Below are 13,574 nucleotides of genomic sequence, written 5' to 3'. Positions count from 1 at the left end.
CTACACAATCCTGGAGATAAATACCTAGTAGGGACTATCGTTCCTGAAATTATAAGTGTTTTGCTGCATATAACGAAATGCATAAATATATATATATATATGTGTGTGTGTGTATATATATATATATATATATATACTGTATATGGGTGGGTGATTATATAGTTGAGGTATATTTGGTGTCCAAAGTCATTTTTTTCTGCTTTTTTCACCCAAATGGTTATATTTAATTATTTGGTACTCATTGTCACTGATCACAAGATGTGACAGGCCATAATATTTTCTGTAAAAAGTGTTTAATTATTAAAATAATTAAAAATATAACATTATATATATATATATATATATATATATAAAATCACCCATATTATATATACACTCTTAATGTGAGATGGTGGCACAGCGGTTTTTTTTTGTGTGTGCTGTGACTCAAAGTTTGATTTAATATTCTAAAGTTGTATATAAAATGGTTATATATATTAAAATAGTGATATACAACTTAGTCTTAAAATGTGTTATATTATGTCAAATACAGAGTGCCACTACTGGGATAGGTTGTAGTAAAAAAAACATGGTAATTAAAACTAAATTAAAAATAATTTTGTAAATAATTGTGCTTTGTGATGAAGTCCTTCATATTTTCCTACACCAAACCTGAGTTTTTAATTTTTTTTTTTTTTTTTTTAAAACAAGATGCCAAATTTGTTTTTTAAAAAACAATGCTTTGCAATGGAATAAGCTATATAAGCCCATTTGTATGTTCATAATCAAATCAGTTAAATCCTAACAATAATGTACAGTTACTAACTTTTTTTGCACTCAGTAAATAATAATCAATATGCACAAAATAATAACACTTTACAATAAGGTTTGATTTGGTAACAGTAGTTAACATGAACTAGCAATGAACAATACTTCTACAGCATTTATTAATCTTAACGTTAATTTCAACATTTAGTAATACAACCGGATTTGGATTGACAGAGTTAATGCACTGTGAACTAGCATGAACATTAATATTTTTTCTAACATTAACAAAGATTAATAAATGCTTTAAATGGATTGCTCACTGTCAGTTCACTTTAGCTAACGCATTAACTAACAATATGTTATGAAATGAGACTTTATTGTAAAGCGTTAACAGTACATCTTTAAGAGTAAATATAGATGAAGGACGATTGTTCACGGTAAAAAATTAAAATACTGTTATACAGATGCCTAAACCTTCAAAAACTTTTTGAAACTAAATACACTTAAAAATGAGACCTTAACAGGCCTTTTATTTTGAAATTTTTCTCATACTCCAGTGGAGACAGCGTTGCTAATAAGACTGTAAGATCACCATGGTAACACCATATAATTTCTTCATGCTCACCCAACACTGTGTAGCCATAAAGACCATGCTCATGAGACCACATAATGACAAACGACATGGATAATTTTAATAAGGCCGCCAACAGTTCCAACTTTTTTTCCCCAAAGATTAGATTTATCATCTCCCAGAAGTCTTTTTCCTTCCTCTACAGAAAGATTTTGTAACCATCGTTATTTAGTAAAGTGAGAAGGTACAAATGGCCAGTTGATACATTTAAATGGCTCCTATACTGTTACCAGTCCCTTTGCAAAAAATTCATTCATCATACCAGACGGGTCTATCAAAGCACAGTAGTGTTTTGACATCCGAGTCAAATGCACCAACACAGTCCTGTCTGGGATGCTAAGAAGCTGCTCCTCACGCCCTGCTCTTCTAACATCCCCAGGAACCAATGTCCATTCCTTCCCTTAATAAAACACAGGGAGAGGCACGTAAACCTTTACTCCAGTCCTCTTTTGGGTTGTGCATCAGCGTCATTCGAAAGGCATTCCGAGGCCACTCAAATGTTCAAGTTTGAAGAAAAGATGACCGAGTGGTAAAGACGGAAACAAAGGACAAGGAGCCGATGTTGGGTGGGGATACAGGTCATATACCGATGGACTGCAAGACTCTTCTCTCTACTTCATTCAAGTGGCTTGAAAACATGCTATAGCAAGGCTGCTGAGCAAACTGGGTGAGGAAATCTGTCAGATAAGCCTGTGGAGAAAGACATGGAGAGAAAAACTAAAATAATTTAACTGCATATTATCAGAGATAAAGATATAACATCCGCTTACAGCAATGCCGAGTTTCGAGTCGATGCAAAATGACTCACCTGAAGGTCAATTTGATATATGGGATCCTTCAGAGCATCTGGATCTTCATCATCATCATCCTCATAATAATCATCATCTATGGGGAAATTACAATAACTGTTATTCAATGGCTTATGTGTAGAAAAGACTAAGGCTGCATCCGAAAACTTAGGCCCTGCACTATCAGGCAATGACTTTGTAGGGAACAACAAAATCAAAAAATGAAAAATGTTGGCGATGAACTGAAATGCAGTAAGTTAAAACACTAAAATTACTAACTGGAAATAAAAACTAAAATAAACAAACTGAAACAAATACATTAAACGTATAAATAGTAATATTTAAAAAAACAAAAACTGATTTGAAGGTGTTGGTAGGAGTCGGTATACCTTAAATGCAATACAAGTCACTTTGGATGAAGCCAAATACATACATGTAATATTAGAATGGATGCATATGTAACCCTGTTAGTAATATGAAACTTTACCATATTTGTTGGAGGCAATGAGATCAGACAGAAGCTGTCCTGCTAGTCCTTCATCTTCCTCGTCATCATCCTCTTCCTCTGCCAGATCATCCCACATTCCACCAGAGTCTGCAAAGCAAACGTTACTAAACTTAAGATGCCCCCCACATTTCAATGTCATCAATTAATAGTAATATTAGGGGTAAACGGTTAAATCATCCACATATATACCTTGGCTCCAATCTGCAGGATTTGCTCTATTTGCATTAGCCTCCACCACAGAAGAAAGTTCATTGACGATGAGTTTAAAGATCTTTACCAGCAAAGGAATGTTGGTCCACCGCTGCGGGTCTGAAAGAAACAGATCGGTCAAATATCTGAGGCAATAATAATTAATAATCATTAAATTGGCAGTTTAAGAGATCATCTACTTACTCTTGGCTGATTTAGAACGTGTACAAATTCCCTCGTCTGGATTAAAAATTTCATCTCCTTTGACGACTATATCTTGGAGGCGCTTGTCGTTTGTATTGAGACCGTGCTGGAGGAGTTTACACAAGGCGACAGCACTGTGGACAAAGTGATTCCAGTGTTATTTCAATGCAAGCTGTACAATTCCTTCAAACACACTGGAGACGAGATTGGAAACCCTCACCTGACTTTGCCTTCATACTGGCCGTAGAACAGATGTTGGCGACTCATCCACTCAGCCATGACAAACTCTAGGGCAGGTTTCCCTGTGGGACCTGGAAGACTGCATAGGAATTCCAGCAGAGGCTCCAACTGGATATGGACCAGGTGGGCGAAAACCATGATCAGGGACTGTCAAATGAATAAAGAGGACATATTTCACACTTCATTTGAGCAGCCAGCTGCAGCACAATTCAGAATTATCTGTCATGCAAGAAAATTAATGTTCAATACACAAAAACAAGCAGACATCAATAACTTGCTGTAAAGAAATTATGGTTTATTAAGTGGGGGCTATTTCTGTATCTGTGCTACATCATGCCACACCTGCATTAGGATTCAGCAGTATCCCAGCACCATGGTACTAAAAAATGACTACATTATTTTGCAATATTGGCACATTATTTTGATTTCTTTTCCTACAAAGAACTGAATGTTCTAACATGCTAACTACAAATAAAAATAAGGAAATGTAATCGCACATTTTTGACATTGAATTATGTATTTACAGTCCTAGTTTCATTTCACCTGAGGCTTTCCATGTTTTTGACGACTGGAAAAGAAATGGAAATATGTTCATTTGTTCAAACCCATTTTTGATTCACACTGATTAGTTTATGAACATTCACACCAGAGTCAGCCAATTCGAAAGCGATTACAAATGCGTGAAATGTTTCTTTCCACTACAAGTGCAAAGTTGAACCAACGTTAACCATTACTTTATTTAAATGTCTTTCCCATGATTTTACATCATGACTTTTCCAGTCCTGGAAAACCCAATTTTAAAATTCTGTGATAATTCCAGGTTTTCCATGACAATGTTTATTTCTTGACAATTACAGGGTTTTTCCAAACTTGACAACAATGACCTCCAAATACAAAGTGAGACTTCTTTCAAAAATGAAATAAGATGAAACAAAACACTTGAATGAAAAAAAAAAAAAACAAAAAGAAAAAAAAAATACAATTATATAATTTTTTATTATAAAAAATGGTGATAAAATGACTGTTAAACATATTTAATTGACATTTAAAGTTGACATGTTAACACTGACAGCCCTAAAACTACATTTTGTAAAAAAAAAATTTTTGTTCTCTAATTTTCCATGGACCACCAGTACCCGCTTGTGGCCCCAGGGCCAAAGTTTTAAAACTGCACCTTAAAGGTTTAGTTTACCCAAAAATGAAAATTATCCCATAATTTGCTCACCCTCAAGCCACTCTAGGTTGCTTTCAGTTAAACACAATCTGAGTTATATTAAAAAAATATTCTGGCTCTTCCAAGCTTTATAATGGGAATAACTGATATTTTGAAGCCCAAAAAAGCACATCCATCCATCATAAAAGTAATCCATACGGCTCCAGGGGGGTTAATAAAGGCCTTCTGAAGTAAAGCGATGCGTTTTTGAAAAATATCCGTATTTATAACTTCTTACATATTATACATATTTATAACTTATAAATTCTCGTTTTAGACTTCTAATTCATTTTAGAAGTTTTGTTTTGCTCCATCCTCTGCGCTTCCACGTTTGTCAATACGTCATGCATCAGGTCAAAGTTCACTCTTTCGCCGAGAATCGACTTGCGTACGGAATCCAGTGATTCTAGTTTATAAAGTTATAAATATGGATATTTTTCTTACAATTTTCTTTCAGAAGACCTTTATTAACCCCATCGAGCTTGCTTTTATGATGGATGGATGTGCTTTTTTGGGCTTCAAAATATTAACTATAACTAATAAAGCTTAGAAGAGCCAGAATATTTTTTAATATGACTGAAAGAAAGTCATATACACCTAGGATGTATTGAGGGTGAGTAAATTATGGGATAATTTTAATTTTTGGGTGAACTAACTCTTTAATGATCAAACCCTACCTGCATCACACTGAGGGTCTCGGCCTGCTGCATCTTGCTGAGAATAGCACGTAGTATTTGGTCCAGCTGGTCAGCCAACTGAGTGCCAGCCCGGGCAATGAGAGTGGACACCAGACGACCTACAAAAGCAGCGGTGAACTCAGACGTCCTGGGGTCCAGGAGCTGACTGACAACCTGCATGACATACCACAGGCCACTGTGGCCTTGCTCATCTTGCCACTGGGCAATCTGCTCCAGCGCGACGGACACATAGGCCCTCAAGCATTCACCACCATTCTGAGAAAATCAACAATGATGTGAGTTAGATAACAACTGACACGAGGACTCTGAAAAGATATAACAGATTTTTGTTTCTAGGAAAGTGATGCTACCTGCATTGTGGTGTTGTCATCTGTGCGGAGGGTGCACTGGGCCACCGCAGGAAAAGCTTGGCACACAAGCATGTCTGACAGGGGGGGCTTAGTGTTACGAACAACTGTAGTCAGGATATCTATGGATGTCTGCAAGAACAGAAAATATGTATTACTTACAGAAAACAGTTTAGATATGGAGGTAGAACAAAATGAGAAGTTTATCTTACAGCACAAAGGCCAGATGGGATTTTATCAGGCGGTGCCTGCATAATGCTAACAAGAGTAGGAATGAGGCGCATTTGCATGGGTCCTTGGCAAGCTTCAATCTGGGCAAGCTCCTTGAAGATGTCCTGCGCTAAAGATGCTACAACTGGATCTAACAGAAAGAGAAAAGAAAACAAGCCTCAAGTAATCTTCTAACCTACAAGGCAAATGATACTGGATGTTGACTATAAAATGATCTTACCATTACTGTACTTAAGGAATATGGCAATAGTGAGCGGGCAGATTTTGTTCTCAGCACTCGTGGTGAAAGCCGGATCCACGGTGCAAACAATACAAAGGGTTTCCATGACTAAAGTGAGAACTTCAGAGCTGAACTGAGCCGCGAGCTGCACCAGCCCTTCCAAGACACTGGGCAGGAACGGCTGCAGGACGTGGGTACTCTCCGACAGCTTGAGTTGATCACAATACCTGTGAAACAGATATAAAGAGAGATCATGTTAAAAAAAACAACAACAATACACTACAGTTCAAAGTTTAGGGTCTGAAAGATTTTTTAATGTATTTGAAATTCTCTTATGCTCTCCAAGGCTACATTTATTTAATATAGTAAAAATGATAATATTGTGAAATATTTTTACAATTTGAAATAACTTTAATATATTTTAAAACGCAATTTATTCCTGTAATGGCAAAGCTGAATTTTCAGCAGTCATTACTCCAGCCTTCAGTGTCACATGACCCTTCAGAAATCATTCTAATAATATGAAAACCACCTGTGACCCTGGACCACAAAACCAGTCATAAGGGGCCATTTTTTGAAATTGAGATTTATACATCATCTGAAAGCTGAATAAATAAGCTTTCCATTGATGTATGGTTTGTTAGGATAGGATTTGGCCGATACACAACTATTTGAAAATCTGGAATCTGAGGGTGCAAAAAAAAAAAAAAACTATTGAGAAAATTGCCTCTAAGTTGTCTAAATGAAGTCCTTAGAGATGCACATCCACTCATAAAAATACATTTTTGATATATTTATGGTAGGAAATTTACAAAATATCTTAATGGAACATGATCTTAACTTAATATCCTAATGATTTTTTGGCATAAAAGAAAAATCGATCATTTTGACCCATACAATGTATTGTTGGCTATTGCTACAAATATACCCGTGCGACGTATGACTTACCCCCAGATAGCTCTCACAGCGGAGATCCGAACAGAGGGTGGCTGGCTCTCATGTAGACCACTCACAGTGGCCTGTAGGAACTGCTGAATGAGCTCTGGGGACATCGCTGCAGTGAATCGACTGGCTGCCCATAAGGCCCGGCCCAACAGGAATGGAGAGGCTGCTGGGAATTGAACAAGTGGATCAGATCCTGTCACTACACTCCGGCCATATACAGACGTAAGGTCAACATGAAAAGTGTCGAGGTTACCTGGTAAATTGAGGTCAGCAAGGATGACATTGGCAAGGAATCCATGCATGTCAAACTGCACACGACCGTTCTTTACATTCTCTGTGATGATGGTCTTGACTGAACCCAGGGCCAGCATGCAAGCCTCATGCACCTTCCACCTGCATATCCATGGAAAGATATTGATGTAAAGCAACCCACTGAAATACAAAGCTTGGTTGTGACAGAGGACGTGTTCTCGCTTTACCAGTGTTCACTGCCTGCGTTCTTGGCTTGCTCCGCCTCCTGGAGGTGCCGCGTTGCAGCCGCCGCTAAAGCAGCAGCGCTCTCATTCTGAAACTCGGCAGCAACAGCCTGATGGACAAGAGGATGCGTTAGAGATAAAGGAGGGAAAATAATCAAACACCCACAAAGAAACTTTGTGCTCTCACCAGCAACAGATCCTGTGCTGATATCCGGACCGAATAAGAGAATGTGTCGTCATCCTCATCCTCAACAAACTGCTGTGGATTGGCAGTCCATACCTTGATCTGTGAGACAGATGATAACGTGAAGATAAAAGCTATAAAAAAGACTCAAGGCACAAACTCACACCTCTCACAAACCTGATCCTCCGTGATCTGCATATAGAGGATGATGTAATATATGAGCTCTGGTAGAGCTTTCTTCACTGTGCTCTTGAACTTCTTGTTCTCCAGGAGAGTGTGGACAAACTCAAAGATGCTGAAGACGAGGTTTTCAAAGCCAAGGACCTCACCTGTGACATTGACAATGAATTAACAGAGTCCAATGCTTACTAAACCAATCTGAATAACAATGATGATCAATTACAAAATCTAGTGCCACACACCATCAGAGTCAACTGGATCATCCACTTCTTCTGTGTAGTTGACCTCAGTTCTCACATAAGTACATGACTGGTTAAGAAAAGTACTTTAATATGTTATTGAAATGACTGGCACCAATAAAAACATCAAATGGGTCTAAGATATCAATGGTGATAGATTAAACGTGATAAAAGCTGTCAATGAATGGATATAAGGAGGCACTCTCTGTCAGGGTGTTCCACACAATAGGTAGAATCTGTTGCATGGAGGACACCATGGGTTTGGGGAAGTTCTTCACGAGAGCAGTCACTGCCTATAAAGAGATAATACATAATTACAAATTCAATCATGAGGAGAAAAAAAAAAGTTTTCTGCATGACAGAACAACTAGTCACCTTTAACACTTCCATTTTCAGGCCACTATCCGAAGTGGGTCCGTCTGGGATCTGCAGAGCCTGTATAAAGGCCTCTGTGAACTGCTGTACCACCGGGAAGATCAGAGTATTGGCAGCACCCTAAAATCAAAAACAACTGTTTCAAACTTTCGGTTAATCATTTACCTGTTTACAGGTAAAAATTTATACAATGTTAATCAGTTCACAGAACCTTATTGTGAAGTATTAAGGATTATAAACTGAAACAAAATTTCCCCCCCACAGCATTTATTCATTTTGTTAATGCTAATTTATACAACTTCACATTAAAATAATTCCATTTAAAACTTTGGGGTTGATACATTTTTATTAAAGGTGCCCTAGAATTAAAAATTGAATTTGAATTGAATCACAGTCAAATAACAAGAGTTCAGTACATGGAAATTACATACAGTGAGTCTCAAACACCATCGTTTCCTCCTTCTTATGTAAATCTCATTTGTTTAAAAGACCTCCGAAGAACAGACAATCTCTGTTACGTAACAGTCGGGATCATTAATATGTATGCCGCCAATATTTGCATATGCCAGCTCATGTTCAAGGCATTACACAAGGGCAGGACGTCTGGATGTGCACAGCTGAATCATCAGACTAGGTAAGCAAGCAAGAACAATAGCGAAAAATGGCAGATGGAGCAATAATAACTGACATGATCATTGATATCATGACATTTTTAGTGATATTTGTAAATTGTCTTTCTAAATGTTTCGTTAGCATGTTGCTAATGTACTGTTAAATGTGGTTAAAGTTACCATTGTGTATTACTGTATTCACGGAGACAAGAGAGCCGTCGCTATTTTCATTTTTAAACACTTGCAGTCTGTATAATTCATAAACACAACTTCATTCTCTATAAATCTCTGCAACAGTGTGTAATGTTAGCTTTAGCCACGGAGCACTATCAAACTCATTCAGAATCAAATGTAAACATCCAAATAAAAAACATACTTACGCGATTAGACATGCTGCATGACGAACACTTTGTAAAGATCCATTTGAGGGTTATATTAGCTGTGTGAACTTTGTTTATGCACCGTTTAAGGCAAGCGCGAGCTCCGGGGGCGGGGAGCACGAGAATTTAAAGGGGCCGCGCAGCCTAAATCGGCTCATATTTAATGATGCCCCAAAAGAGGCAGTTAAAAAAAATGAATAATAAAAAAAAAATCTAATCTAATTTTGAGCTGAAACTTCACAGGCACATTCAGGGGACACCTTAGACTTATATTACATCTTTTAAAAAGACGTTCTACGGCACCTTTAATGCTTATGAAATAAGTGTCTTATGCTCACTCACTAATACTGCATTTATTTGATCAAAAACACAGTAAAAACCGTAATATTTCAAAATATTATTACAATTCAAAATAACTTTTGTATTTTAATATATTTTAAAATGTTATTACTCTGATGGCAATGCTGAATTTTCAACAGCCATTACTCCAGTCTACCGTGTCACATGATCTTTCAAAAATCATACAAACATGCTGATTTCATGCTTCATTTTTGTGGAAACCGTGTTACAAAATCAGTATTCTTTGATGAATAGAAAGTTCACAAGAACAGCATTTATTTGAAATAGAAATTTTCTGTAACATTATAAACGTATTTACTGTCACTTTTAATCAGTTTAATGTATTCTTGCTGAATAAAGGAATTAGTTTAAAAATCTAAAGTGTAACGATAAAAAAATCTTTAGAGGGCCCAAACTTTTTAACAGTAGTGGTATATAGAAATGAACATTAACCAAGATTAATAAATGCTGTAAAAGTATTGTTCTAATTTACTGGATGCTAGCAACTGCATTACCTAAAGTTATTAAATTGAATCTTACTGTAAAGTGATCTCTGTTTATCTATGAACTTACCTTTGCTACTTCATCAATCGCACAGATGAGATTGGCACACGTGGTGAAGATCTCAACTGATCTGGATCGTGTGCGAATACTGTAAACCTACAACAGTAATCACAGAGCAACACAACAGTTTTTACACACGATTATCTCAAAAGCATGGACTGTACTGTGTTTTAAGCTGAGTACAATACCTCTGCCATGGTAAAAATCTTGTACATTTGAGGCAAAATGACAGGTGCAACATCAGGCATCTGCACATCTGTCACCTCTCGTGTAAATTCTACGAAACACATAACATGTTGCTTAATAGCAGCGCAAATACATTGTCACTTCTTGTGACTGTGATGAAGTGTCATAGATGCTCTGAGTTATTACCTGTGAGGACCCTCATGGCACCGTGTACAGCGTTAACATCCCCACTGGCCAGCATGTCCATGAGGAGCTTGAAGAGTCCGGGCCAAGCTTCAGGCCAGTCCCAGTGCGCAATAGCCGACAGGGCGTAGGCCACACTGGAGCGCACCTTACTAATGGCTTCCCGCAAACCGCCTGGCAGCAGCTCACGGATCGCAGCTTTGGCCTGAACAGAAAGAGACATAAGAAGCAAATTAACATCACGCCACATCTTCAATACTCTTCAAAGTCCAGACATAAATATGCGGTGCTAACCCATTCAGTCGTCTCCGGTGGCCTATATTTCTCTGACTGGGAGCACCAGTGGGTCTCAACATACTGCTTCAGAATGACAGAGGCCAACTACAAGAGACACATAGCAAACAAATTAAGCAAACTTAACTGTTGCAAACAAATACTTGTTTTCTGTTCATTTATGCTGAAAATATCTAATGTCAACTAAGTCTTACTTGGCGTATAGCAAGTGCTCCATGTGGGTCGACAGTGAGCTCCGCAAGGTGAACTCCAAACTCTACAAAACAAGTGCAAGAGTATTATGTCACTTTCTGCAGGGAGCCAAAAACAACCACTAGCAACTTAAAACCAAATGAATATAGTGTAGTCAGGCGAGTACAACCAAAGACACATTTCTAATGTATGCTTCATTCACAGCAACACAGCGCTGCCATATCTTTTATCACCCATGGATTTAGCTCAATGAGAGGCTGGTGGCCAACAGACAATGTTACTGCTGACACTCAACACACAGCAGTAGCCTGAGAGAGAGGCCACAGCTAGTGACTGATTTTTAAGGGCAAACTTCATGTGGACAGATTTTTTTTCTAAACATAAAAACACACATAAATACTCTACCATTCAAAAGTTTGGGGTCAATAAGATTTTTTTTAAAGGCACTGGTTATATTCAGCAAGGATTTATTAAATTGATCAAAAGTGACATGAAAAAAACATGTTACAAAAGATTTCTATTTAAAATAAATGCTATTCATAAAACAATCCCACAAAATGTATCATGGTTTCCACAAAAATATTAAGCAGTGCAACAGTTTTCAAAATTGATAAATGTTTCTTAAGCACTTTTTCTATAAAATCCTCATCAAGCATGGACATTTTTAAAAAGAACTGGAAGACCTACTTATTTTATCAAGCTTTCAGAGTTTGATTAGGTAAAATGTGAGTGACTGATGGCATGATTGATTTTCTTGGCGTTATGTTTGGTTGTCATTTTATGTTTGCATTAATTTTATATTTATTTACTATTTATGGACAGCACTTTGGTTCATTTTTATGGTTTTGAAAGTGCTTTACAAATAAAAATTGAGTTGATTTGACTAAATTAAAATATCAGAATGATTTCTGAAGGAGTAATGATGCTGAAAATTCAGCTTTTTTCAACTATAAATGTAGCCTTGGTGACTCCTTTCAAAAACATTTTTAAAATCTTTTAAATGGTAGTGCACTTCTACTGAAGAAATTGTATTGAAATTCTCAATAAGAACAATTAAAATCAAGCATATAATGCTATAAATAATGCAGAAGATAACATAACTACAATAAAATACAATAATAAGAGCTCTGCTAGAATACCATTTGCCAGACACTGTCAGAAAATGAATAGAGAACATGGTTTAATAGGCCTAGAATGAAATATTGTGTAAAATTCTCTGGCATTTTTGAGTCCTGGTTAGTCTGTGACAATGAAACTGACTCAAAATGAGTGAGTGGGTTTTAACCACCACACAATTGAGGAGGGACACATCCTCACCAATATTCAGATTAGTGGTCAATTCAATCTTTAATTCTTAAACTCATAGTTTTTATTTTATATCTTTGCTCAAAGCTACTGACTCACATCCACATAATCAAGACTCAAGACTCATTTATTCCCGCGAAACAAAAATCAATCACCATTCACTTTTATTGTATAAAAAGGTTGCACTTAAAGTTAATGGTGACTGAAGATGTCAGCCTTTAACACCCACAGAAATAAGTCAAACGGGTTTGGAGCAACATGAGCTTGAGTAAATGACAGAATGTTGATTTCTTTGGGGTGAACTTAGAAACTTAACAGACGCTAAAGTATTTATATATTCTCACAAACATGACGCGTATTTATCAACACGAAATTACCGTCACGTGAGTGAGTTTAAAAGCGAAACTGACTAATATAGACGAACAGAACAGAACTCCTCACAAGGAATCTTTTCATGTGACTTCAACCATCAACTATAAATGCGGGAACATGTTGGCTGCACATGCTTTTGCCTCCTCAGTTCAATCCGTTAGCAAATTCAGCGAGAGTATGTGAATGATAAACACGGTCGAGAAGCATCATAAAATCAGCAAACGTGTATTTAAAATGAAAAGGCGTGTGTTCTGGAAGGCCCGTGTGTGAAAATGTGCACTTCACATGGTGTCATGTATGTTGTGGCAGCATCTCACGTCAGTTCTTACCCTCCGTCACTTCCAACACTTTAATGCGCTCCTCCGCCGCAGCACGCACTTCTTGCACCGGCGACAGAATGGCGTTCAGTGCGTCTATAAGAGTCTCCTTCAGCCCTTTATCCACCTGGTCGAGAGTCGAAACCGGGCCGGGACCCGAGGCGCCCATACCCGCCATATTTTTGCCAGTTTTACTGAGGCTCACGGAGAGATGACCGGGGACCCGACGGAAGGATGCACAGCGCGCCAATGCACGTTTAGGGAGGGACTATGAAACGATGAAATGTTGCCATTCGTGAATCATTGGTGCTTTCATGACCATAATGGCTCCATCCACAGGAATGGAGGTTGAACAGCTACACTGAACTGACTTTACTTTGTCGCCACCTGATGCTCAGTACGAAACAGCTACGCGT

At 37.6% G+C, this 13,574-nt stretch overlaps 1 protein-coding gene across 2 annotated transcripts; it reads right to left on the bottom strand.

The window, feature by feature from the left end:
* Positions 1-1,106: 1,106 nt before the first annotated feature.
* ipo9 (importin 9) lies at positions 1,107-13,488 on the bottom strand. 2 transcript variants are annotated; one of them, XM_048173642.1, is made up of 24 exons: positions 13,171-13,488; positions 11,167-11,228; positions 10,973-11,059; positions 10,682-10,883; positions 10,498-10,586; positions 10,319-10,405; positions 8,416-8,535; positions 8,233-8,333; positions 8,044-8,102; positions 7,799-7,950; positions 7,625-7,723; positions 7,441-7,547; positions 7,215-7,354; positions 6,965-7,124; positions 6,017-6,243; positions 5,778-5,926; positions 5,569-5,697; positions 5,198-5,473; positions 3,288-3,454; positions 3,068-3,201; positions 2,864-2,983; positions 2,654-2,761; positions 2,187-2,263; positions 1,107-2,068 (listed from the first exon to the last, which is right to left on the bottom strand). In XM_048173642.1, the coding sequence occupies exons 1-24, from the start codon at positions 13,334-13,336 to the stop codon at positions 1,958-1,960; spliced, it is 3,129 nt and encodes a 1,042-aa protein (XP_048029599.1). In that variant the 5' UTR covers positions 13,337-13,488; the 3' UTR covers positions 1,107-1,957. The 2 variants fall into 2 exon arrangements, with proteins under 2 accessions (XP_048029599.1, XP_048029597.1); XM_048173640.1 differs by having other exon boundaries at positions 6,965-7,127; positions 13,171-13,486.
* Between the last annotated feature and the right edge of the window lie 86 nt (positions 13,489-13,574).

Source organism: Megalobrama amblycephala, linkage group LG21 (genome assembly GCF_018812025.1).
Source record: "Megalobrama amblycephala isolate DHTTF-2021 linkage group LG21, ASM1881202v1, whole genome shotgun sequence".
NCBI lineage: Eukaryota > Metazoa > Chordata > Actinopteri > Cypriniformes > Xenocyprididae > Megalobrama > Megalobrama amblycephala.
This window is presented reverse-complemented; position numbering and strand designations above follow the sequence as displayed.